General features: G+C 41.3%; 1 protein-coding gene and 1 long non-coding RNA gene across 2 annotated transcripts in view; one reads left to right on the plus strand and one right to left on the minus strand.

Annotated features, from left to right (window-relative positions):
* Epac (Exchange protein directly activated by cAMP) overlaps window positions 1-27,765 on the minus strand; it is a gene marked incomplete at its 5' end in the record, with an annotated part of 1,038,330 nt that overhangs the window by 100,735 nt on the left and 909,830 nt on the right. The window contains 4 exons of the mRNA XM_070086005.1: window positions 63-209; window positions 3,253-3,700; window positions 8,996-9,101; window positions 20,397-20,729. Coding sequence (XP_069942106.1) covers window positions 63-209; window positions 3,253-3,700; window positions 8,996-9,101; window positions 20,397-20,729 — 1,034 coding nt within the window. The remainder of the gene's footprint in view (window positions 1-62; window positions 210-3,252; window positions 3,701-8,995; window positions 9,102-20,396; window positions 20,730-27,765) is intronic.
* On the plus strand, window positions 15,717-19,271 carry LOC138852831 (uncharacterized). The gene is made up of 2 exons (XR_011392110.1): window positions 15,717-16,747; window positions 17,419-19,271. It is a non-coding gene; the product is annotated as an uncharacterized lncRNA (long non-coding RNA).

A 27,765-nucleotide genomic window follows, 5' to 3' on the forward strand; every position in this document is an offset into this window, starting at 1 on the left:
TTAACTCTGCTCAAAAAAAAAAAAAAAAAAAAAAAAAAAAAAGGCAGTGAACATGGTCGAACCTGTTGACTTTAACTCGACGAGCAACAGATTCTCCTGACGAACACCCAGCTTGTCGGCGGCTGACCTCTTGATGACGTCGCTGGTGGTCTGGAGGGAAAACCTGAGAGTGCAGTAGGTGTGGTCGGCGCAGTACACCCGGAAGATAACTGCGCGGAGGAACAAAACACATACACATTAGTCATATATCTTGGTCTCGCAGGTGAACACACACACACACACAATATAAAGATGAACGAGACAGTAAGATATGATATTTGAAAAGGATGACTAAATATATGGAATGTAAGATGTTCAACGTAAGTCAGTGATAGAATATAATTAAAGGGATATACGTATTGTACAGAAGATGACTTGGTAAACAGAAATTCCATGAAAAAATATTTAAGAAAGAATAGTTTTACGAAGAAGAACTAAGAAAGTGAGAGGAAGTATGCGTGAGAAGGGAAGAATAGTAGGGTGAATCGCATAATGTTGCAGATGCAACAAGATATAATGTGAATAATTAAAATTAAAGTGCAGAATTGGTGTTATACACAAACATTAATTGAAAGGAAACCGCAATTAAAATGTTAAATAACACCGAAGAAACATATATATATATATATATATATATATATATATATATATATATATATATATATATATATATATAAATTTAAAAAGAGTATAGGTAAATACTGGTTAGGCAATAATGTTAAGGATAAGTAAAGCAATCTGCCAAATAGAAATCAAAGCTAACACTTGGATAGCGAGAAAATATAAGCTTAACAGATAAATGAATCTGAAGGGCTGGGTTTAAGAAGGACTTGTCTAGCATGGTCGTGCTGTGCTCCTCTCAGTATGTTCCTATGTTATATTTACACTCGGCCTCGCCTATTACCTCTCACCTATTTACTATACACACAAAACTATTAAATTTTACATAACATAATTGAAAAAAAATATATCTTTAGACGTATAAGAGAAAATTTTAGAAAGGACTTAATGCTAAATGAGTTCCTGCTAATTGACCAGTTTTACTTATTCGGCACAACACACACACACACACACACACACATACACATCTATCTATATATATATATTATATATATATATATATATATATGGATATATATATATATATATATATATATATATATATATATATATATATATATATATATATATATATATATATATATATATATATATATATATATATATATACTTTTAACATTATGGCCGTCTCCCACCGAGGTAGGCTGACTCGGAAAAGAAACACTTTCACCGTCATTCACTCTATCACTGTCGCAGAAGCGTGCTGATGTCCGTCCAAACAGCAAATATCCTTACCCCTACTAAAGAGTGCAGGCACTTCCCACCTCCAGGAGTCAAGTCCGCCTTACCGGTATCTTCTAATACAGAATTCCCTGAATCCCGAAATTTTACTGTGTTGAAACTCCAACAGCTCGTCAGGTAACAAAAAGCATTTGCCTCCACTCACTCCTATCTAACACGTTCACACATGCTTGCTGGATGTCCAAGCCCCTTGCACACTAAATCTCCTTTATTCTCTCCCTTCACTACAGTTTTATGTGCCCTCCAAATCATCTATTTTGCCCCCTCCTCTCTAAACGTGTGTACTCACCTAGTTGTGGTTGCAGGGATCGATTCATAGCTCCTACTCCTGTGTGTGTGTGTGTGTGTGTGTGTGTGTGTGTGTGTGTGTGTGTGTGTGTGTGTGTGTGTGTGTGTGTGTGTGTGTGTGTGTATGTATGTATGTGTGTGTGTGTGTGTGTGTGTGTGTGTGTGTGTGAGAGAGACAGACAGACAGACAGTGACAGAGGAAAACTGTGGAATCATGTACTATGAGAGTATTGAGAGTATGGTGAGCATAAGTACAAGAGAAATCATACGCATGTTGGAAAACTAATTCGTTCTATGCAAGGAAAAACAAATGACAAGTAAAGCAAAATTCTACATATAGAAAATTAAATTACTATTTACGTAAGACTTCTAGCGAGGATGGTTGGCATTTGGTACTACTAGCAAGCAAATAACATTCATACATTTACTGTGCAATACTAAATCAAAGAAACAAAAACACAGTGAAGGATCGTTTTGTGCCGAACTCTGCGAACTCACTTATGAATTAGTATCGGGGAAACTATTGTGAGAGCAAGAGCAAAAATTCACTTGAAAAAAAGTTCATGCAGTCAGGGACCCCAATAAGTACAGGTTGGTCAAGTTAACAAACGAGTAACTTATGCATGGCAGTGTGGGACATCGTAGTGCCTCAGAGTGTTGGTGATCCCCATGAACACTGTGTATGTTGAAGGACGGGCAGCAAATAAGTACTATTACTGATTCCTTAGAGATGATTGAACTATACACTACTTGGATAATAAACCTATTAGATAAGTTTATTATGGATGTAGTTTTACGCCAGTTTTGCTGAAAAAGATTGGAGAAAGTTTGAAGCATGAAAATTAATATTTATATATGATATTCAGTCTGCAGAGGATGTATTGTTACGTTGCAGCAATACATCATAAGTTGTTTGAATGAACTGATTGATCTCTTTCATTGTTCAAGGTAGAACTTGGACAGAGATACTATAATTCTGGAACTTGATAACTGTCAACGAAAACCTTTAAATGTAACTGAAGAGTAAATATTGTTCTATTTAAAAGATTATTTATTAAATATATATTTTATCTAATATTTGTTGAGATACGTTGCACAAAGGAGAATAGTAACTATGCTGAGGTGTGGGATAATATATCAAGTTATCGTGTGTTAGTCTCTACGTCACATTAAATTTATGTTCTGGCGTCAGTATATAAAGAACATATAATAGTTATGGGATTTATGTTTTTTTCTCTGTGTTTTTCTCACTCCGTATCTGTTTTGTTTAGTATTTACACAAATGGTGTCGGTAATGCTTTAAATAACATCTGTATGGTGAAACTAAAGCGATCCTTCACCATGAACTTTAAATAAAATTAACAAATAAAAATAAACTACTCTCAGTACCTTGGAGAAAGTTTTGGGATATACTCTGCAAAAAAAGTTACGAAGATTTCCACCCTGATTTGGTTGAAAAGCATCCAGTAGTGGGTGGAAATCGAGCGCTCCTCTCTTAGCAGGCGTGCCTCTTCACACCAAGGGCCTTAAGAGAGACAACTACTAAGGTAGCTCATACATTACCAGAGGAGCACATCAAGGAGTGAGAGAGAGAAACGTCGGGGGTCATGCCGCTGCTCTTACTGTCGTCCTGGGCTCGCATCACTCTATGCGGCTCCACTGAGTCTTCCGTCGACGACACACCGAAGAGGCTGATCGGTCGTCCACTGGTGGGAAGCTTCCACTTACTGACTTCAGCCGCAGAACATCTTTCATGGCGCTCCAGAGCCTCTGCCACGCTCAACATCAGTGAAGCCTCGTCCCGCAGTGCAACTCCGTACGTCTCCACGTCCTTTGCTACCTCCTCTTGCAGCGTCTGCAGAAGCAAGAAAGTTGGCGCAGGGTTACACAATGGGGTGTGCAAAGAGAAAATTGGTGTATGAGATAGGAGATGTGCTGTTGTGCGTGTTTGTATGTATATGTGTGTATTTTTTCTATTGAGGCTCAAGGAGTTGAGCCTCAGCTCGTGATCCTCATCTCATAACCTACGATCAATCGGGGGTTATTTGTTTTCTAACCTATTGAATTCTGTCACATGTACTCTTCGTGCCATATATGATTCTGTTTCCACCATCTCTGAGTTAACTTCCTCATTACGATAAAAGGGAACCATTTTTTGTATCATTTTTTTTAATTGCTCGTTTAAGTTTCGTTTCCCCACGTTCTGGTCCTTCATATATCACAATGCCTCTTTACGACACAGGATTTATATTATATTTAATTCTTGTGAAGCGCTAAACCCATGTGGGTCATTCAGCGCAAGACGTGGTGGTGGAGGCTCGACCCTCCGTCTGCTGAGCGCGAGGTAGACGCGCTTCCTATTTGTACTCGCCTAGTTTTTTACGACACAGGAAAAAAATAAGATTTAATGAAGATATAATTACAAAGTACAAGGCAAATTTACGATTTTGTTAACTCCTTTGAGTGTCTTACATCTTACAGTGTTGCATATTATGCTCACATCATCCCTAACTCCTAGTATCTTCTTCCGTGTCGTACAGTTTAGCTCCTTTGGCTTTTCTTCTTAGTTTATGTCCTTCAGTCTTGTAGCAAATATCAATCTTTACGTGCTTGTGGATACTTTGTATGGCTACCGGGTAACACTCAATCTCCCGGACCCACCTCTCAACTTTTACTAGAAAGATTCCTAGAGTAACAAGCAACCACTCTGTATAATACCTTCATATGAAGTCATGTACAGTATCAACCCTCACCTCTACATCTACAAGTTTATTAAACCCATTAATTACCCTAATTCATTAATTCGTTACGTCTCTCTCTGCGTTAACGTGATTGTATACTCACCTAACTGTGCATGAGGGGTCGATTCTGAACTCCTGGTCGATGTCTCTTAACTCACTGAATCTAGCCTCGTGGTCGCTATCTAATTTATTAAATAGCGGAAATAAATCTTGTGCGTCGTAATCATATCTTCCCAAACCCTTCTATTCTCAGATGTCATCAGGTACAGTTCTTTTACTCTCTTTTCAATAGCAGCGCTCCTCAGCTGCTCAACTAGTTTCGTTGTAAACTTTTGCATTTTCTCTAGTTTCTGAACATATTTGATCAGATGTTGATTCCATAATGGAACTGCATATACCAAGACGGGCCTGACATATGGACCATTGTTGTATACAAACAGTCCCTTTAAGTTAGATAAAATCGTAAATGTGGAGAAGGTACAGAAAACCTTCACTGCTCGTATAATTTCAGAGAAGCACTCAAATAATTTGGAAACCTTGCAGTTCCAGGAAGCCTGGTCATGGAACGGGCAGCGGGGGCAGTGGAACACCCTCCAGGTATACACCCTCCAGGTATACACCCTCGAACTGTCCTCCTTGAAACATAAGCAAGGAAGATACATTATAAATTTCAGTTGAAAAATTCTAGAGGAATTGGTCCTAAATCTGCGCACCTACAACTCTTCCAACAAAAGCTAGTGGCTCGCCAGACGGAACAAAATATCCCCAACGAAAAGCATGAGTGCACTGAGTATATTAAGAAATAATTTAATAACTGTTAAGGAACTAAAAACTTTAAACACCATCCTATCATACATATGAGGAATTACTAACACATTATTAACTGTCTTCAAGAGAAAACTTGATAATTCCTCAAGTCAGCTCTGGATCAGCCGGACTATGATGCACACAGAGTACTGCGTGCAGCCAGCATGAACATAATGATTAATGAGGGTGTCAACTAAGGCCTGGTCTGGGAACGGATTTCCGGGGAATTACGTCCGGAAATGTCTACTGGAAAACTACATGAAGTTCCTAAAAACTAATCTTAAGTTTGTCAGTTGTGTTTTCACCTCACAAGATTTTCAGTTAATGTACACCACTGACTTGGGACTTTCCACACCCCAACATTACTGCGTCCTTGCTTTTTAAATACTGTGAATACATTTCATGTCTTTCATGGCTCAAGCAACCAGACGCTCTATGACCCTGGAAGGTTTAGCGCTTCCTTTTGATGATAATAATAATAATAATAATAATAATAATAATAATAATAATAATAATAATAATAATAATAATAATAATAAAGCAATTAGAGATAGCTTCACAAAAATGTCATTTCTCCTGGGTATGGAATTAGCTACGGGAGAGATGGTAATTCCCAAGTGATAGTAACTCCAGCTCTGCTGAAACGAAATCTTTGAAGCTGCAGTAGCTTATGAACCTTTAATGGAATATATGAAGATATCATAACTGCTCTAATGTATTCTACCACTTAAGGAAGACAGAATTTAACACTTCGTTTGTACCCAATCCTGTGTCATCAAAAATGACAGGGAAACAGCTCTTGTTCCCACTGTGTGACTATCATACACAATGGATAGCAGCACACGGCTAATACATTCAATTTTGCAACATAAAAAAAAGTGTTTTCGTTTTTAGTTCTGCTTTCCTCTTTCTTCTTTTATATTCCTTTAATATCTATAGCGTTTAATTCTCTTGAATTTGGCTTTACATAGCTATTAGCAGCCTTGAGTGAACCACAGCCTATGACTTCTTTCCATTTCTTTTTTTCCTCTTTGTATGAAATTTCCTCCTCTTCAGGGCACTTCCCGCCAACTCATTCGGTGACTTTCCGTTTAATTCTCGATTCATTTTCAACATTTTCATATAGGTATTCTCTTCTGAAATCTTGTTTCTCCCATTTACTACCACAGTATGTGTGTACGTGTACTCACCTAATTATATTCGCCTGTGATTGCAGGGGTCGATTCATAGCTCCTGGCCCCGCGTCTTCACTGGTCGTCACAAGGTCCACTCTCTCCATGCTCCACGAGCTTTATCATACTTCTTCTTAAAGCTCTGTATAGATCTTGCCTCCATTACATCACTTTCCAGACTATTCCAATTCCTGGCAGCTATATGACAAGAAATACTTCTTAACATCCCTGTGACTCATCTGAGTCTTCAGCTTCCAATTGTGATGTCTCCTCTATCCCTCCTGTCCTCCAGTTTCGTTAGGTCGATTTTCCTTAACCTCTACTCTCCTCGTAGGACATGCCCCTTAGCTATGGGACTAGTCTTCTTGCACACCTTTGCACTTTTCTAATTACTTAACTAACCGGGTGCTGGTTCCAAAATGGTGCTGCATACTCCTGTATGGAGTACAGAGTCTAGAACGATTCCTTACTAAGGTGTCGGAACATTATTCTTAGGTTTGTCAGGCGCCCATATACTGCAGCAGTTATTTAGATGTGCTCGGCATTATACTCACCTCCCTGATCTTCATCCTATTGAATTCTCCTCATTAGCTTCACATTGTTGGCAAACAGGGACACTTCTGAGTCTATTCATTCTGTCATGTCATTCACATATACCAGAAACAGCATCGGTCCTTGGACTGGCCCCCTGTGGAAGCCCACTCGTCACAGGCACCCAGTCTGACATCTCGTTAAGTTCCATGACTCGTTGTTGCCTCCCTGTTAGATATTCTCTGATCCACTGCAGTGCCTTCCTTATTATATCTGCTTTTGCACTAATCTCTTGTGTGGAACTGTGTCGAAAGCCTTCTTGTAGTCCAAGAAAATGCAGTCTACCCCCTCCAGCTCTCCCTTGTCTTACTTCCGCCATCTTGTCATTAAACTCCAGTAGGTTTGTGACACAGGATTTCCTTTCCCTGAAACCGTGCTGGTTGTCGTGTATAAGCCTGATTCTTTCTAGGAGCGCCACCACTCTTCTCCTGATAATCTTCTCCATGATTCTGCATACTATACATGTGACACTAGTCTGTACTTTAATGCCAGGTGCCTGTCCCCTTTCTTAAAAACTGGGACTACATTTGCTGTCTTCCACACCTCGGATGGTTGCGCAGTTTCGATGGATGAGTTGAAGATTGTTGGTAGTTGTGCACACAGTGGTGCCTCTGCTGCTTGTGCCACTGTGTATGTGTGTGTGTGTACTCACCTACTTGTGGTTTCAGGGGTCAATTCACAGCTCCTGGCCTCACCTCTTCGCTGATCGTTACTAGGTCCACTCTATCCCTTCTCCAACAGCTTTATCGTATCTCTTCTTAAGTCTATGTATAGATTCTGCCTCCACTACATCACGCACCAGATTGTTCCACTTCGTGAAAATTCAATAACTGAAGAAATACTTCTTAACATCCCTGTGACTCATCTGAGTTTTTAACTTCGAAATGTGACCCCTTGCTGGTGTGTCCCATCTCTGAAACATTGTGTTCCCATCCACCTTGTCAATACTTCTCAGAATTTTATGTCGTTATCACATATTATCTATCCCTCCTTTCCTCCGCTGTCGTCAGACTGATTTCCCTTAACATGGCCTCATAGGATATACCTCTTAGCTCCGTGACTAGTCTTGCTGCACACCTTTGCACTATCTCTAATTTCTTGAGGTGTTTGACCAAGTGTGGGTGCCATGTTGGTGCTGCATACTCATATGTGAGCCTGACGTACACCGTGTACAGTGTCTGGAATGACTCCGACACCTCATCACGTACTCTCACTTGTTGTTTCCTTCCTGACAAGTATTCCCTGACCCACTGCAATGCCTTTCCTGTTTTTCCTGCCTGCTCCTCTAGTTTTTGCACTAATTTCTTGCATGGAACTGTGTCCAAAGCTTTCTTACAGTCAAAGAAATTGAAGTCTACCCATTTCTCTCTCTCTCCTGTCTTACTTCTCTCATCTCGTCGTAAAACTCAAGTAGATTTCTGACACTTCTGTTGATTGTCATGTATGAGCTCATTCCTTTCTATGTGCCCCACCACCCTTCTCCTGGTAAATTCTCCATAGTTTTACATACTATACAAGTCAATGGCATTGGTCTGTAGTTTAATGCTGTCTCCTTTCTTTAAAATTGGTACTACATTTGCCCTTTTTCTATAGAATTATTGAAGCTGCCATCTTTCTATAGATTTATTAAAGATTGCTGCTAGCAGCACACAGTTTCTCTGCTCTCTCTCTCAGGACCCATGGAGAGATGTTATCTGGGTCCACCGCCTTCGAGATATTTAGTTCACCTAGCAGTTTCTTCACCTCTTTGGTTATGTGCAGTGTGTCCTACACTTGATGATGTACCCAACTGTCTCTGTTTACTGGAAATATTTCTGTCTCCATTGTGAATAATTCCTGGTCACTCTTTGTGAGCGCCCCTCTTTCCTTCGTCGGCCTGATTACTTGGTCCATAACTTTTATTTTCCTCGTCATGTGACTGTATAACAACTATGGGTCAGAGTTAGCTTTTGATGCTATGTCATTCTCGTATTTTCGCTGGGCCTCTCTACTTACCCAAGCATATTCGTTTCTGTTTCTTCGGTTAAACTTGTTTTCTTGAGTTCTTTGTCTTTTATACTTTCTCCATGCTCCAGCACCCTTGGCTTTAACCTCTTTACACCTACAGGTAAACCAGGGGCTTACTCTGGTCTTTCTATTGGTATGAACTTCTCTTCTACCTGCACTTTGTGGTCACTTGTTTCATCAATTCATTTACTGTCTTTCCCCTCTAGTTTTCTTTCCCACTGCACCTCATGCAGGAATTACTTTATAGCAGTGTAGTCCCCCTTTTTTGAAGTTTGGCTTCTGCAGTCGTTCTTGTGCTGCTTCACTCTCCAGTGTTAACTGAACAAGGTATCTGGAACTCAGGACCACATGTTCACTAACTCCAAGTGGCCTTTCCTCTGTAATATGAGGTTCATCCTTGGTGGTACATCCTCTCATCTCTCTCTGGTTGTGTCCCTAACATGTTGTTGCATGAAGTTTACCAATACTGTCTCCACCACCATAGCCCTCCATGATTCTGATTCCTCATGAGGTTCTAGGTTTTCCTAGAACCTATGACGAGTAACTTTGCCCTACCCATGTTGGCCCTTCTGGCCGCCTCGGCTAGTGTATCTACCATTGTTCTGTTGCTCTCATCATGCTCTTGTCTTGGTCTTTTGCCATTCAGTGGCGGGTTGTATATCACTGCTATCATCACCTTTGTACCCTCGGTCTGAAGTGTTCCTACTATGTAGTCAGCCTCTTCCTCTCTGTTTATTCTTCCCATCTCCTTAAAAACTGGATTTTGATGAGCAGTGCCACTCCTCCTCCTCTTCTGTTTTTCTGTCTTTCCTCAGGATCTGATAACCAGTCGGGAAGATTGCATAGTACTCCATGAGTACTATGATGTACGGGGATGCCTCAGTGATTCGTTCTTGCCACGCCACAGTCTTGTTAATCCATCTGCTTTGGTAAACCTAATCATTAGCTTCCTTACCAGTATTGTATTTTGGGTAGTGGGAAAAGTTGGTGCATACAGGGAGGGGGGTGAAAAAGTCTGCTGCGATGGTGATATTAGTGCTGGGGGTAGGGGGAAGGGGGGCCTATGGTATGTGGCTTCTCTCTGGTTATTGTGTTTGGCTGGTATGGGGTAGTAGGAGTTGAGGTGGTTCTGTGAGCATTTGTGTTTGGTGTTCCCCTTGAAGCTGAACTTTCCTGTCTCTCTTTCCTTATCCTATTGCCTTCTTACCCTCATTCTCAGCTGTTCCCATTCTTTTTGTGTTCTGTCCCGGCTGAGTTACATTCACTGATATTTTTGGAAGTTCTTTAACAGTGGTTTCTGTTGTAGCATCCTCTTCCTTGTCACTTCTGTCTTGAATGTCAATTTCAATGAGCGATTTTTTCCCCCTCGAATACCCTCCAGTTCTGTGAAAATTTGTCAGGTGGGACATATCCTTCTCTCCTGTTACTGTGATGATTATCTCAATCTTTTTTTTCTCCCAACCTCTCCTTTCATCATAGGTTGTCCGTTCAGCTTCCTGAAGCCCATGAATAATTAGTGACCTCTCTCTTTCTTCTTCTCATTTCTTTTCCCTCCTGGAAGCCCTGGTGTCCTGATGTCACTTCTGCAAGGGATCTCTTAGGTAGTGTGTTTATGTCTGTGAGTGTTCACTTGAGTGAGTTAGTATGAGCATGTTAGTGTGTGTGTGTGTGTACTCACCTAATTGTGGTTGCAGGTGTCGATTCATAGCTCATGGTCCCACCTCTTCACTGGTCGCTGCTATATCTACTCTCAGTTCCAAGAGCTTTATCATACCTCTTCTTCAAGCTATGTATGGAGCCTGCCTCCACAAAATCACTCTCCAGATTGTTCTACTTCCTGACAACTCTATGGCTGAAGAAATACTTCCAAACATCCCTGTGACTTATCTGAGTTTTCAACTTCCAGTTGTGACCCCTTGTTGCTCTTTCACATCTTTGAAACATTCTGCCCCTATCCACCTTGTCAACTCCTCTCAGTATTTTATACGTCGTTATCATGTGTACCCTATCCCTCCTGTCTTCTTGTATTGTCAGGTTGAGTTCCTTTAACCTCCCCTCATAGGACAAACCCTTCAGTTCCCGGACTAGTCTTGTCGCAAACCTTTGCAGTTTCTCTAATTTCTTGACGTGTTTGACCAGGTGCTGCGTATTCCAATATGGGCCTGACGTACACTCTGTACGGTGTAGTGAATGACTCCTTACTTAGATGTTGAAACGCTGTTCTCAGGTTCGCCAGGTGTCCATATGCTGCAGCAGTCATTTGGTTGACGTGCGCCCTAGATGTGCTCGGTATGATGCTCACCCAAGATCCTTTTCTCTGAGTGAATTTTGCAGCCTCTGACCTCTTACGCTGTACTCCATCTGCGGTCACCTTTGCCCTTCCGCAAGCTTCATAACTTTGCACTTGCTCGGGTTAAATTCAAGGACCCATTTGTCGGACCAGGCTTACCTGTCTAGATCCCATGTAGGCTTATCCGATCGTCGTCTGCTTGTATTCTCCTCATTAGTTTCACATCGTCTGCAAACAGGGACACCTCTGACTCGATCCCTTCCGTCATGTTATTCACATATACAAGAAACAGCACCGGACCTAGGACTCACCCTTGTGGAACCCCACTGAACACATACACCCACTTTGACACCTCGTCTCGGACCGACAAACCTTTGTTTCTTCCCTGTCAGGTATTTCTTGATCCACTGCTGTACTTTCCCTTCTATTCCTGCCTAATCCTCAAGCTTTTCAACCAGTCTCTTGTGTAGTAGTGTGTCGAAAGCCTCCTTACAGTCTACCCATCCCTCTCTCTCTCCTGTCTTCTGTTACCTTGTCATAGAACTTCAGTAAGTTTGTGATTCAGGATTTCCCTTCCCTGAAGCCGTGCTGGTTGTCATGTATTCGTCCATTGCGTTCTAGGTGCTTCATCACTCTTTTCCATTACTTTGCACACATACCAGTAACACTGGTCTGTAATTTAATGCAGCCTGTCTGTCTCCTTTCTTAAAAACGGCACTTGCCCTGTTTTGACAGATTTATTGAAGACTGTCGTTAGTGGCACACAGTCCATCTGCTCCCACTCTCAGGACCCATGGAGAGATATTATTTAAGCCCACTGCCTTCAAGGCATCTAGTTTCCTTTGCAGTTTCTTAACCTCCCTTTCAGTTGTGTGCAGTGTGTCCAGCACTTGCTGGTGCACCCTACCACCTCGGTTTTCTAGGAACCTCTCTGTTTCCACTGTGAATACCTCTTTGAACCTTGAGCTGAGCGCTTCACATACCTCCTGATTGTTCCCAGTGAGCTCGCCTCCTTCCTCAATCTGATTAACCGATCCTTGACTGTTGTTTACCTCCTGATGTGGCTGTATAGCAACTTTGGGTCAGATTTGGCTTTTGATGCTATTTCAATGTTGTATTGACGTTGGGCTTCTCTCCTTATCCATGAATATTCACTTCTGGCTCTGTGACTCAACTCCCTGTTTTCCTAGGTCCTTTGCCCTCTATACTTATTCCATACTCTAGAACACTTGGCTTTGGCCTCTCCACACCTTGTAAACCATGGGCTTACACTGGTCTTCCCGTTGTTTCTGTTGCCCTTCGGTATGAACTTTTCCACATCCTCCCTGCACTTTGTGGTCACGTGTTCCATCATTTCCTTTACTGTCTTTCCCTCTAGCTCACTTACCCGCTGCACTTCATGTAGGAATTACCTTATACACGTACTTGTGCAGTTTCCTTTGGGAAGTTTGGCTTCTTCCATCCTTCTCGTCCTGCTTTACTTTCCATTGTTAACTCTACTATGTATTCGAAACACTAGGCTACACCATTCTTCATTCTTCTGTAGGTTACAAAAATTTTCTCTCAAATTATTCCTAATTAATTATATATTAAAAATTACTATTATATTATTTACTGATTTACATGAGATCCTTTATTAACATTCATAGGTACATTGCGCATTTCCCATGTAGTTGAAAGTTAGTCACTGTTTATGTTATGATAGGCTGCTGCTGCTCCACTCTTCTAAAGTGTTTTAAATTTCTCTCACTGTTCTAATTATATCTTATAAAAATTACTATTGGATTACTTATTAGTGCATAAGAGATCTTTTGTGGCACATTCGTCACTGCCTATGTAGTTGAAAATTCAGCTAATTACTTAGCTATCCTAGTGACTTAATAAATATTCTGTTTGGGCTGCTCCTATTTATCTCCCGGCGCTCGAAGGTAGGGAGAGAGTGATTCTATACACCCAGCTGGACGAGACACTTAAAAGAAAGACACCAACCAAATTGCTCCCACATACAGATGAATATTTGGCGTCTGCAGTCACACACGTAGTTAAAATTTTCCTCGTGGTGTCTTATAATATCGTATGATGTCCATAACACTTATTTTATTTCCTCTTCTTACCATACATTCCAGTTTTAGTCACTGACCCAATCCCATAAATACCGTTTATTCACACGTTTTGCCTTAATATTGTGGTCATAAAATATATTTTTAAATATTACACATATTTAAAAAAAATATATATATATGTGTGTGTTCTTTGTATACTGCCACAGCTAAACCACACTTGTTGTTGATGTTTAAAATAAATTATTGTACCGCAAAGTGTTACTTTATACAACACCACTAATACTATCATCCTGATGTATTATACCACACAGCACTACTGTATACAACACCACTAATACTATCATCCTGATGTATTATACCACAGCACTACTGTATACAACACCACTAATACTATCATCCTGATGTATTATACCACACAGCGGAACTTTATACAACACCACTAATATTATCATCCTGATGTATTATACCACATAGCACTACTGTATACAACACCACTAATACTATCATCCTGATGTATTATACCACACAGCGGAACTTTATACAACACCACTAATATTATCATCCTGATGTATTATACCCCTCAGCGGTACTTTATATAACACCACTAATACAATCATCCTGATGTATTATACCCCTCAGCGGTACTTTATATAACACCACTAATACAATCATCCTGACGTATTATACCCCTCAGCGGTACTTTATATAACACCACTAATACTATCATCCTGATGTATTATACCCCTCAGCGGTACTTTATATAACACCACTAATACTATCATCCTGATGTATTATACCCCTCAACGGTACTTTATATAACACCACTAATACAATCATCCTGATGTATTATACCCCTCAGCGGTACTTTATATAACACCACTAATACTATCATCCTGATGTATTATACCACACAGCACTACTGTATAAAACACCACTAATACTATCATCCTGATGTATTATACCACACAGCACTACTGTATACAACACCACTAATACTATCATCCTGATGTATTATACCACACAGCACTACTGTATACAACACCACTAATACTATCATCCTGATGTATTATACCACTCAGCGGTACTTTATATAACACCACTAATACAATCATCCTGATGGAATTCCTCTTAGGCAATTATAATTATGCTGATAATATACATGAGATTGAACAGCCTAATGGAATATATTGCAGACAGAATAAGTGTGACAAATTTAGTGGATAAATACATTAGACCAAACAGAGCTGATGAAATACATTAGAGAGCAACGTTCCTAAAACATATCAGCAGAATATACCTGTGGAAAAATATGTCAAAACACAAGAAACCTGACGGAATATATATGAGACAGATAATAAGAATGAAAAATGTTATGGAAAAAAAGGGGAAAGACTGAATAATAATGAAGGAATAGAGAGGAGAAGCACTTGAAATGATGGGCGAATTAATGAGGGTTGTGAAGTGGCAGCGAGTATTTGTGATGATGGTGGTTGATGGGTGGTGACAGTAGGTGGTGATTGTTGTGGTGACAGTAGGTGGTGGTGGTTAGTGAGTGGTGACAGTAGGTGGTTGTTGTTGTGGTGGTGGTGGTTGGTGGGTGGTGACAGTAGGTGGTTGTTGTTGTGGTGGTTGGTGGGTGGTGACAGTAGGTGGTTGTTGTTGTGGTGGTGGTGGTTGGTGGGTGGTGAGAGTAGGTGGATGTCGTTGTGGTGGTGGTGGTTGGTGGTTATTGACAGTAGGTGGTTGTCGTTGTGGTGGTGGTGGTTGGTGGGTGGTGACAGTAGGTGGTTGTCGTTGTGGTGGTGGTGGTTAGTGGGTGGTGACTGCTGGTAGGTATTGGTTGGTGGGTGGTTGTTTGTGGGTGGTGATTGCGGATGGTTGGTAGTTGATCAGTGGTATGGTGGGTGGGTGGTGGGTGGGTGGTGGTTAGGTTGTGGGTGGTATGGTGGGTGGTATGGTGGGTGGTATGGTGGGTGGTATGGTGGGTGGTATGGTGGGTCGTGTCGTGGGTGGATGGTGGCCGGTTGGTTGGTAGTTGGTGGTTGGTTTTGGAGGCGGTGGGTGGTGATTGGCTAGTGGGTGGTTGGGTAGTGGGTGGAGAGTGATGGAAGAGAGTGGTGGCGGTTATGGCGGCGGCGGTGCTGGCGGCGGCGGTGCTGACGGTGGTGGTGACGATGGTAGAGGTGGTGGCGGTGGTGATGGTGGGGGTGGTGATGGTGGGGGTGGTGGTGGTGGTGAAAAACAATATTAAAAAACCAACCTGTTGTATGTCAATGATGATTTGAATAACCTAGTAGTGTTGAGTCCATCTCATAGAATATATGGAGGTCGACTTGAGACAGTATGTGATGTCAGCATAGTTGCTGATCCCTGTATTCCCAGTATTATATAGCATAGCATATTAGTATCATCCCTGTGCTTTAGACACGAGATCCCTCGTAAGCCTTTGGCTTTGTGTGACGTCATAGGCATACACATGGGCAGTGATCCCTTTGTCCCGCTCTCACTCGGCGGCAGACCTACAAGACGTGAACAGGCTTGGCACCGGGCTCCATCTCTCATCTCAGTCTGACAATATATCTACCATCCTACAAGTGTGTCTACTTTCAACCTGTGATATCTCCATTCAAGAACCCTTACGATAAATGGTGCCAGCGGTGAGCCTGTAATTCTGACGATTACAGCGATTTCTGGAGATAAAATTGTCGACCAGCAAGACGGCCATTTCGTGTGACCAGTAGGCCTATCGACTACCGAGGTTCACCCCATCCAGCTACCTCAAGCCAGCTACTCTACCAGCTTCTACATTATTCACTGGTCAGTCTCTTTGTATTAGTGTTTCCTGCTTTTTTGCATTACTCCCGAGGGGTCGACCCGAGTTTGCAAAATAAGCCAGCTTCCAGTCTGTGGTGGGGGAGTCAGAACACCCGAGTCCAGTCCAGCCTAGCCTACTCCATCCAATTATTTTGCCTGCCAAGCCAGCTTCCACCCCTGCTGTGCTCATCGTGTGAAGTTATCAAGCTATTCTGTGTGAAGGGTTAAGATAAGCCAGCTAGCAACTAACCCAGGTGTCTTACCCCAGTACTCAAGCAAGCCACATGAGTAGCCTTCATCGCTTGTGATTCTAGTTCCAAGCATTCTGAGTGCTCCTTGTCATCCTTGTGGTGTTGTAGTATTTCGTGGGTTTCTTCTAAGCCAGCCGGCTTAGAATTATCTTCGCGGCAGTGTGGGTTTTCTCAGTGAGGCTTACGACGTTCAACCCATAAGCCCAGCCACTCACGATCACGTGTGTCGCACCATTGCCGGTCCCAGACGCCTCGCTCAGCCATTACCCACAAACCCAACTACAGTCGGCCATTACAACTCACCTACCTCATCAGTGTTTTGGTGCTCTGCTAAGGGTTGTAGCACCATATTTTAAGGACCACATAGGGGGTCAAGAGCTAGAGAGTGGCGCGCCATCTTTAAAAGCCTCCTGTGTGTTGTCTCTCGCCGATTTAAGCGCAATTCTACGATCATCTGTGCAGAGGACAGCAGCAAGACGATATAAACAATCCATCAATCTCATTTTTTCAAGTGTTACAGCTATAATATTTTTTTTTTAGAGACATTTGCGAGTGTTGAGACATTTTTTTTGTGTTCCCAGTGAATTTTTCTCTTAGTGACATTCAGTGACTCTTGATCAGACTCAGTGTTTATCATGTACTGATTGCATAAATTTCTTTTAATCTCCTTAATTCAGTGTTAATTTTCGTGCATTATTTTATATCTGTTGTGTTGTGTTTCTTTTTATACACACTTGAAGTAAGTACTTAGTGTTTCCTTTGTTGTGTGTGCAACATATGAGCAGTATAGAACTTGTGTTTAAACTTCAGAATTCCAGTGTATTAATTCAGTAATTTTTCACCTCATATTCTGCATCACAACTCAGTGTTGTCTGTTATTTTTTTTCTTCCCAGCATTTGTGTAATTTTATTATTTTTGTTCCCTGTGTGTTGAACATTCTTGTGTTCATATTCCTTTATTCAGCCAGTGTTTAATTTGTCTTATTTCCACAGACAATAGTGCCATTTTTAAAGCTCCAGCAAGAAATCTGTTTACAAAATTTTTTTAAAAACATCAAGTTTCATTGCAAGAAAATTCTAGTACTGAGTTTATGTTGATGTTTTGTGCTCTGCATCACTGTAAGTGTTGTATTTCTTTTTGTTGTGTGTTTTAGCACCTATTATTTTTCATATTTTATTGAACAAATTCACTCTTAGTGCAATTTTTAAGTTCTCCTTCTAAAGTAAATTGTTCTTTTGCTTGTTGTTTAAGTGCAGTTAAGAGTTAAAGTGTTCATTCCTTGATATATTTCTTTTCTTGTGTGTTATAATTTTAATTATTGCACACAGACTCATTTTGCAATAATTCTTGTGCAAATATTGTGTTGCTATTAAAGTTTTTCTTGCAGAAAATTTTATGCAGTGTTGTGCAATACAGTTTATTACAGTGCAGTTTCTTATGCTCTGTTCTGTCCATAGTATTTTATTCTGTCTGTCATTTTATTTTTTTTTTAATTTCAGTGAATTGTGTGTTTGTTTTAATTTTTGCTCAAGTTTATTGAGTCCATTTTATTATTTTATTGTGTATTTTCCTTGTTGCATTGAAAGTAAAGACAACTCACTGTGCCATTTATTCAATTTAAAGTAAAAGTTGAGCATATTAGATTTGAGCAAAGTACAAGTTCTCTTGATTTTCAGTGTTTGTTAAGTTGCATATTATTCTTGTGTGAGTTCTTTGCTTACTGTGTAACTTGTAAATTTTTAATTACTTATGCAGAATAGTTAAGCATTTTTTTCCATTTAAGCTTATTGTGTCATTCTCTCCATTTTTCTTGACTTATGCCCTTCAGTATTTTCACTGAGAAGATGTCCCAGTCACTTTTGAACGTTCACTTAGTGTATCATTCCAGTCAAAGTCAATATGAATCAGTCCACAGTACCAACATTCCCTTACTGACTGAAAGACAATACCTAGCCCTTGAGCAATGTGTTTGTTCTCACAGCTTGTATCTGAGATTTGTTAAAGTGCTGTTAAATGTGAAGTTCAGATTAAGTTCCTATAGATCCACGAATTACTTATTAACGTAGCCGAGCGGTCAGGCACTAGTAATTCTGTCATTCCCATCTGTGTTCCACCTATACCTTCAGACTTGCAGGATAGTGTTCCGTTGCCTCAAGTGTCCGGGGACACTCAGACTGCCTTGAGTGCACAGCCTATCCCTGCAATGACTGCTAGTTCGAGTAGTAGTTTCGCCACAGGGGATGCCTTGTCAGAAAACGATTACTTGCAACTAGTAATGCCATCTCTTGTTGATGTGACATGCTGTCTGCAGAAAGACGTCTCTGTTACAGCAAGTGTTCTCACTAGAGTGTCTGTTGTTGTTCCTTGTGTTTCAGATGGTGATCCCATCCTAGTTGACAGTAATCAGTGCATTGTAAGAAGTTATTTCTCGAGTAACTTTCACATGTTAACGTTTGTAAGTGTAGTTTCTTTATAGCTGATACCTCGTGTCACTGTGTGCGACTCAGATTGAATATCAGCATTGTTCACCGTGTTCATTTCTTTTCTCCTGTGCTTGCAGTTGAGATAGTAGATTCGTTCTCCCTTGCTCATATTGCGTGTTATAGCGTTAATTTTTTCAACCGGGGGGAGTCATCCACTCCACCGAGTTTGTTCTTTCCTCCAGTAAGGAAGAACTGTTACCTTTATTCCAGAACAAACAGCCTACTGGAAGGTTAGCCAGATGGACCTTGACTATCCAAGAGTTCAATCCCACTTTTAAAAATTTACCTGGCAAGTCGAATGTAGTCGCAGATGCTTTATCGCGACACGTTAGTGTAGTTACTGCAGATCCTCCATTTGCTGTCGAGGATGTCAAAAATGCCCAAAGAACCGATCCCTTGTGTTCTGGTGTGATTCGATTCCTGCTCCAGGAAGATCTTATTCTTACTGTGAAGCCACCAGTACCCATTAGTGACTTTGTAACGAGCCAAGAGTTACTGTATCGAACAGCCGAGTTGGGTACTCCAAGCAGAAGAGTTTACCAGTTAGTAATTCCACAGTCACTAGTGATTGTACCTGTATCTTGTAGATACTCCTTCAGATCTCTCTCAGTCAAGGCATGTGTTAGCCATTGCAGAGGAATTCGATCCTCCCAGAGATGATAACCATTCTGCATATGTAAACCTTACCCTCGCAGAATTGGGTTTAAGTGTAAACAGCCTGCATAATTAGATGTCCGAGATGAATGAATTTGTCAACTGTGTGTTTTATTATTAGCTGATCAGTTTGTCAGAAATTTTCGTGTTCACGTTCCCTCCGTATTCTGAGAATTAATAGTCTAGATTTGAGTGCACCGAATCTGCCTTTCTGTTAAACACTTCTTTGTATATATTTATTCTTCCTCAGAATCCGTAGAGTGCATGAATACAGATCGATCGATCAATTCCATCCATATTGTATAATGATTTGTTCTTATAGTTTGTAATGATTACGTTAACACCCATTACGTCAAAATCATGTTGTACCATCCATTAGTTCTAAGTTATATATGCATTTGTTATTGTATAGAATCAGCCCAGATCCGCCTGCCTGTTCAGCCTATAGATAGTAGTGTATGTCGGGACGACATACGTAACATGACCGAGCTGTCAGCATAGTTGCTGATCCCTGTATTCCCAGTATTATATAGCATAGCATATTAGTATCATCCCTGTGCTTTAGACACGAGATCCCTCGTAAGCCTTTGGCTTTGTGTGACGTCATAGGCATACACATGGGCAGTGATCCCTTTGTCCCGCTCTCACTCGGCGGCAGACCTACAAGACGTGAACAGGCTTGGCACCGGGCTCCATCTCTCATCTCAGTCTGACAATATATCTACCATCCTACAAGTGTGTCTACTTTCAACCTGTGATATCTCCATTCAAGAACCCTTACGATAGTGAGAGTGATATCTTGGAAAATCATAATTTTCTTGAGCCTGACCAACTCAAACGGAAGCTCGAGCATTGTAATTCTAGATGTCAGACCTGACATGAAGATTACCTTTATCTGCAAGGGAACGCTTCCATAAGGCCGAGGCACCTGATAATATGACGTCACTGGACCTCGGGGCATTGATGATGGCCCGAGGTCCACATGGCCACTAGGGAATATAGTGACCATGCACCCCAATGGGAATGGTACCGTCAGGATAGTTGAGGTCTTAAAAAGGTGCTGTTCACATCCGGACCACAGACGGATTAGTGCCTCTAGAGTTGCACTGTCCAGTGAGGAGAAACCAGCAGCCACCTCACGGTCTTGGCGGCGGACAGCATGGTAGCTAGAGAACATACCAAAGATATCATGGACAGTGACCAAGTTTGGCCAAGTGAAACAGGCCCACATTCTTCTCCTTTCCCAGTGAAGAAAAACCCTCGTTTCCTATGTAAGAGCAACAAGTGAGGAGTGGGAGGGGTGAGGGGGGAGAGAGATAAGTGGAGGCGTTACCCTAGACTTTTGCCTGCTGAGGTGTCATGCTGTTGCCACCCTATTGGCCAAAACTTTGATTGTAAGACTAATTAGTTGTAATTTACTAGTTAGACAGAACCTAGACTAAGACTGCAGTTTAGGGAGTTACCTTAGGCTAGGTGCACGATAATTTTGGCATTAATTACGGGCCCTTAGTTCTATAATTTACTGGTCAAAAAAAAAAAAATTCGTTGCCAAGGATATCTAAACGTAATTAGGGTATTTTGGGGTTGTTGAATTCGAAAATGGCAGTAGGTTTTTTCAAATTGGCTCTAGTTTGTGAGATATTGCATACCTACCCCTTGATTAACAAGGAACTTAACCATAACTCGTGTATACGCATATGTAGTGACAATTTGTATATACATTGACAATATTTTAAGCCTTTTGTTATTTTTTCCATAGAAACATGAGCTCTTCACGAAGAGCCTGCTTAAATAATCACAATGCATTCTGCTACATTTATGGCAAATAGTCTTTGTAAAAACAAAGGGGAAAAACTCACAGATTTTCTAAAACAAACCTATCTTGCTTAGTTTGGAGTAGCGACTGGACAACAAGGCAAGTCTTGGCCTCCCTATATGGTGTGCAAAACCTGTGTAGAGTGCTTACGACAGTGGATATATGGACAAAGGAAAAGTTTAAACTTTTGTGTGTCTATGGTGTGGAGAAAGCTGGAAAAAACAACACGACGATGAATGTGAAAGGTTTCATTCGATACAAGAAAGTCAAGTGGAAATATCCTGATCCAGATTTAGCAAGAAGACTTGTGCCACACAGTGAAGACGTTCCTATACCAGTGTTTACAACACTGCCTGACCTCCCGTTGTCAGATGAAGAAACTCTGGGTTATGTATATAAATAACCCGCACATAGGAGAGGGAAGCTTACGACGACGTTTCGGTCCAACTTGGACCATTTACAAAGTCACTTTGTAAATGGTCAAGTCGGACCGAAATGTCGTCGTAACTCCCCTCTCCTATGTGCTGGTTATTTGTGTATTGTTCCACTCATGGTGTTGTGCCTTTTTGATATTAACTCAGGGTTTAGGATGTAACACAGGTGTTAGCAGCGAAAGTGAAAATGACGTGAGCGTTTCAACACCACAGCAGTTCTCCCAAGAAGAACTCAATGATCTGATACATGACCTCGGTCTGTCACAGCAAGCATCTGAACTTTTAGCAACCAGACTAAAATAAAAGAAATGTCTACAACAAGAAGTTAAAATATCAACTTATCGGACAAGAGAGGCTGAACTCCTTCCTTACTTCAACCAAGATGAAGAACTTGTACACTGTGATAACATCCTGGACTTCTTCAAATGGGACTCGAATATCGGCCAGGAAACTGTCGGCAGCCAGTTTGCATCTTTTCCAATTACTCAACAAAACTTAAAGAAGAATACGAAAATATGAAAATGATCTTGGAGAAGCTTTGCTATCATAAGTACTGGTCACGGAGCACCGTGGTCTGGTGCTCCGCCGTGTGAAGTGAAAGCTTCACACGGCGAGGTCAGGGTTCGATTCCCAGCGAGGCTAGAAACATTGGGTGTGTTTCTTTACACCTGTTGTCTATGTTCACCCATCAGTAAAATGGGTACCTGGGAGTTAGTCAACTGATGTGGGTCGCATCCTCGGACAATACTGACCTAATTTGCACGAAATGCTCAGCATAACAAGCGGCTTTCTATATAGTAGTAAGTCACTGATGTCAGCCAGGACTGTATACTGTGTACATGTACTTGTAGTAAATAATGATATTATAATTATTATTATTACGGTAAACCTTGCTTGCTTGCATGATCTAAAAATAATTTCAATGCGATTTATAAGCTAACCCCATCTGATCAATATATTTTTCACATCTTTTATGTTTTTCAATGGGAAACCAATTTTCTCAAAAAATACAACCAATTAAGCAAAACCGATGACATTCGGAATTTACACCACGAACCTACCCTAAAATCTGTGTAATATCATTGGCCAAAAAAAAAAAATGTGTGATGACCAATGTAATCAACTGATCAGCTGTTGTTAGAATTTCCTGGGAAGGCTGTAAGACGAGGAATTTCTCCTTCTGGCACATAAATCTCTCCACGTAAGACAGTTAAAGGTACCTTACGTAAGTCTGTAATACACAGGCATTTTTTGTCGGGTTATATTATGAGTCTGCAGTTGGGCTGGAGTCTTCTATAGACCACACCCAAAGATTCCGACCAGTCGAGCATTAGTAAGAACTAAACAGCCTTGACGAGGTAATAAATTAGTGCCAGTCAGGGAAAGACCCTCAGGTAAATACACTTTGTGTATTTCTTCAAAAAGTTTCTTTCTGTATAACTGCATGAGCTTGGTAGGTTTTCACTGTACCCTTTCAGCATATCTTAGTCATTTTTGAAATTTGGAGCCAGGTCTGAGTGGCATATATAGAATACGATCTAACTCCATTATAGAGTCAATATGGTGTCTGGTGTTTTTGTGCTCCAAGTTTCTAGCCACGACACCTAGCATTCTGTTAGCTTTACTGCTAATTATGACACCTACCATTCTATTAGCTTTACTGCTAGTTATGAACCCTGGCATTCTATTAGCTTTACTGCTAGTTATGAACCCTAGCATTCTATTAGCTTTACTGCAGGCATGTAGGCATTGATTAGTACTTTTGAGGTTAATCTTTATGACTGCTCCACGGTTTTGTTCTTCTCTTGTTTCAGTTGGTTTGTTACTACACTTCGCATTCATGTTTGCTATATTTAAATTGCATTACATTGCACTAATTAACGTTGAAGCCCATCTTACATGTCTCCAACCACAGCGCATACTTTCTAGGTCACTCTGAATACTCAAAGAATCTGCTCTGAATGCTGCACTTATCATCAGTTAGGTGTCATTATCAAATTTTCCATCTTAGATGTTATCTCTATCTCGAGACCATTTATGTACTCTGCGAAGAGGATTCAATTAGACGGCAGGCTAATCAGACACTTCTTCGTTGAGTACCACTTTCAGTGTCGATGTACTGCAACTGTTGAGAGATTTTCATCCCAGTTTTCGTATATATAACTGGATCTTTGGATCTTTTGTTATTAGGACAAAGGATCCAGGTATATGCAATTAATGAGATATCTTACAACGAAAACATTTCCTTTTCAAGAGCTTCATAAAACCAACAAAGTTCCTAACAGCGAATCCTTGCCGCCACAGAATGTCTCCTAAGTTGCACATGTGTCCTTGCACATAATATATTGTCGGTAATTCTAACCACATTATGATCATCTGTTGCCGAATCCATGCTAGTTTTCGATTACTTGGTTGACATTTTTCTTAAAATTAACTATCTTGTCCCTTATAATAGTCTCTATTTGTCTCCCTAAAACTGAGATTAAGCTGCTGGGACAATAATTGAGGACATAAGAAGGTAACATTTGCAAATTCCCAGTCTTTTTGCGTTTTACCAACTACTAATGATTTCTTAAATAATATCGTCAGGGGGTAAGTGATTTGATATCTGCATTATAATTCTGGCATGAATAACAACCAGTCCAGTTGATTTGTTTTCATTTAGTTTCTCCAAGCATGATAATCTCGTCGATGCTTAGTTTGTCAGTAGTGATGGAAATGCATGGGGAGGGAAAGGAGTGGAAAAAATGGTGAAGAAAGTGTGCCGGTTGATGAAATGGTGAATTTAATAGCGATGTAATAGTGGTTGGAAGAAGTGATTTTGACAAAGGAAGTGGTGATGCTTACAATATTTTGATAGTGGTGATGATGAAGGTAGAAGTGGTGATGATGGAAGATATAATGGTGGTGATGGAAGTGATCCTGGTATGGGACAAAATGATGAAAGTTGAATAAGCGGTTGGTGTTCACGATGAAAAAAAAGTCAGGTTAATAGTTTTGGAGATAGTGAAGCAGCAGTAGTGTTAAAGAAATGGTAATGACAGTGACAGTGGTGGTGAGAAGAGTGGTAGTAGTGGTGAAGAAACACGGAGACAACAAGAGGTCAGCAGACGCAAGGAAAGGCAAGGGTTCATCGAGAAGCTATCTGTCGAGACTGACTAGCTAAAGTGAATATCCCTCTACATCTTTCTTGGTATTTGATATTATGATTGTACGTTATTAATAAATTATATTCATTAGGAAGCCCTAAAAATACAAGTCATTTAGAATCTGGTGAATGAGATGTACTCGGAATTCTTCCGAGGTAGGATAAAATTAGATTCAATACCTATGATCAACTCACTTCATCATTATCAAGGTATAACTTCGTTCCTTGAAGAGCTGACTGTATAAGAGAAGAGGATCCTACAAAGAAAGAATTGGTTCTCATCAAGGTGTATGTGCGTGTGTGTGTGTGTGTGTGTGTGTGTGTGTGTGTGTGTGTGTGTGTGTGTGTGTGTGTGTGTGTGTGTGTGTGTGTGTGTGTGTGTGTGTCTGTGTGTGTGTTGAGTGTGTGTGTGTGTGTGTGTGTACTCACCTAATTGTACTCACCTAATTGTGGTTGCAGGGGTCGAGACTCAGCTCCTGGCCCCGCCTCTTCACTGATCGCTACTGGATCCTCTCTCTCTCTGCTTCCTGAGCTTTGTCATACCTCTTCTTAAAACTATGTATGGTTCCTGCCTCCACTACTTCACTTGCTAGGCTATTCCACTTGCTGACAACTCTATGACTGAAGAAATACTTCCTAACGTCCCTGTGACTCGTCTGAGTCTTCAGCTTCCAGTTGTGACCCCTTGTCCCTGTGTCCCCTCTCTGGAACATCCTATCTCTGTCCACCTTGTCTATTCCCCGCAGTATCTTGTATGTCGTTATCATGTCTCCCCTGACCCTTCTGTCCTCCAGTGTCGTCAGTCCGATTTCCCTTAACCTTTCCTCGTACGACATTCCCTTGAGCTCTGGGACTAGCCTTGTTGCAAACCTTTGTACTTTCTCTAACTTCTTGACGTGCTTGACCAGGTGTGGGTTCCAGACTGGTGCTGCATACTCCAGTATGGGCCTAACATACACAGTGTACAGTGTCTTGAACGATTCCTTATTAAGGTATCGGAACGCTATTCTCAGGTTTGCCAGGCGCCCGTATGCTGCAGCGGTTATTTGGTTGATGTGTGCCTCCGGTGATGTGCTCGGTGTTATGGTCACCCCAAGGTCTTTCTCCCTGAGTGAGGTCTGTAGTCTTTGTCCACCTAGCCTATACTCTGTCTGCGGTCTTCTTTGCCCCTCCCCAATCTTCATGACTTTGCATTTGGCTGGATTGAATTCGAGAAGCCAGTTACTGGACCACATGTCCAGCCTCTCCAGGTCTCTTTGCAGTCCTGCCTCATCCTCGTCCGATTTAATTCTTCTCATCAACTTCACGTCATCTGCGAACAGGGACACTTCAGAGTCTATTCCTTCCATCATGTCGTTCACATATATCAAAAATAGCACTGGTCCTAGAACTGACCCCTGTGGGACCCCGCTCGTAACAGGCGCCCACTGTGATACCTCTTCACGTACCATGACTCGTTGCTGCCTCCCTGTCAGGTATTCCCTTATCCATTGCAGTGCCCTTCCTTTTACGTGTGCCTGATCCTCCAGCTTCTGCACTAATCTCTTGTGGGGAACTGTGTCAAAGGCCTTCCTGCAGTCTAGGAAAACGCAATCTACCCAACCCTCTCTCTCATGTCTTACTTCTGTTACCTTGTCATAAAACTCCAGGAGGTTTGTGATACAAGATTTGCCTTCCATGAACCCATGCTGGTTTTCATTTATAATCTTGTTCCTTTCCAGGTGTTCGACCACTCTCCTCCTGATAATCTTCTCCATGACTTTGCACACAATACATGTCAGAGACACAGGTCTGTAGTTTAGTGCCTCGTTTCTGTTTCCTTTCTTAAATATGGGGACTACATTAGCTGTCTTCCATTTCTCAGGTAGTTGCCCAGTTTCAAGGGATGTGTTGAAGATTGTGGTTAGAGGCACACACAGCATCTCTGCTCCTTCTCTAAGGACCCATGGGGAGATGTTGTCCGGTCCCATCGCCTTTGAGGTGTCAAGGTCACTTAAGAGCTTCTTCACCTCCTCCTCAGTTGTTCGTATGTCATCCAACACTTGTTGGTATATTCCCTCTTGATGTTCCCTTCTGTTCTGTCTTCCCACAGCCCTTCCTGTCTCTACTGTAAAAACTTCCTTAAATCTCCTGTTCAGCTCCTCACATACCTCCTGATCATTTCTTGTGAGTTCTCCACCTTCTGTCCTTAATCTGATCACCTGGTCTTTGACTGTTGTCTTCCTCCTGATGTGGCTATACAACAGTTTCGGGTCTGTCTTGATTCTCGATGCTATGTCATTTTCATACTGTCGCTGGGCCTCCCTCCTTACCTGTGCGTACTCATTCCTGGCTCTGCGACTGATCTCCCTATTTTCGTGTGTTCTCTGCCTTCTGTACTTTTTCCATTCTCTATTGCACTTTGTTTTTGCCTCCTTACACCGTCGGGTGAACCAGGGGCTTGTTCTGGTCTTCCCGTTGTTACTGTTGCCCTTGGGAATGAACCTTTCCACTGCCTCCTTGCATTTTGTTGCTACATATTCCATCATTTCATTTACTGGCTTTCCTGCCAGTTCTCTGTCCCACTGGACCTCCCGCAGGAAGTTCTTCAACCCTATGTAGTCCCCTCTTTTATAGTCAGGCTTTTCCCATTCTACTCCTGTTATTCTCTCCACTTGCAGCTCTACTATGTATTCAAAGCACAGAACCACGTGGTCGCTAGCTCCTAGGGGACTCTCATACTTGATGTCCTCAATGTCTGAGCTGCCCAGGGTGAACACAAGGTCCAATCTTGCTGGTTCATCCTCCCCTCTCACTCTGGTAGT

This window comes from Cherax quadricarinatus, chromosome 17 (assembly GCF_038502225.1).
Source record: "Cherax quadricarinatus isolate ZL_2023a chromosome 17, ASM3850222v1, whole genome shotgun sequence".
In the NCBI taxonomy this organism is placed as follows: Eukaryota; Metazoa; Arthropoda; class Malacostraca; order Decapoda; family Parastacidae; genus Cherax; species Cherax quadricarinatus.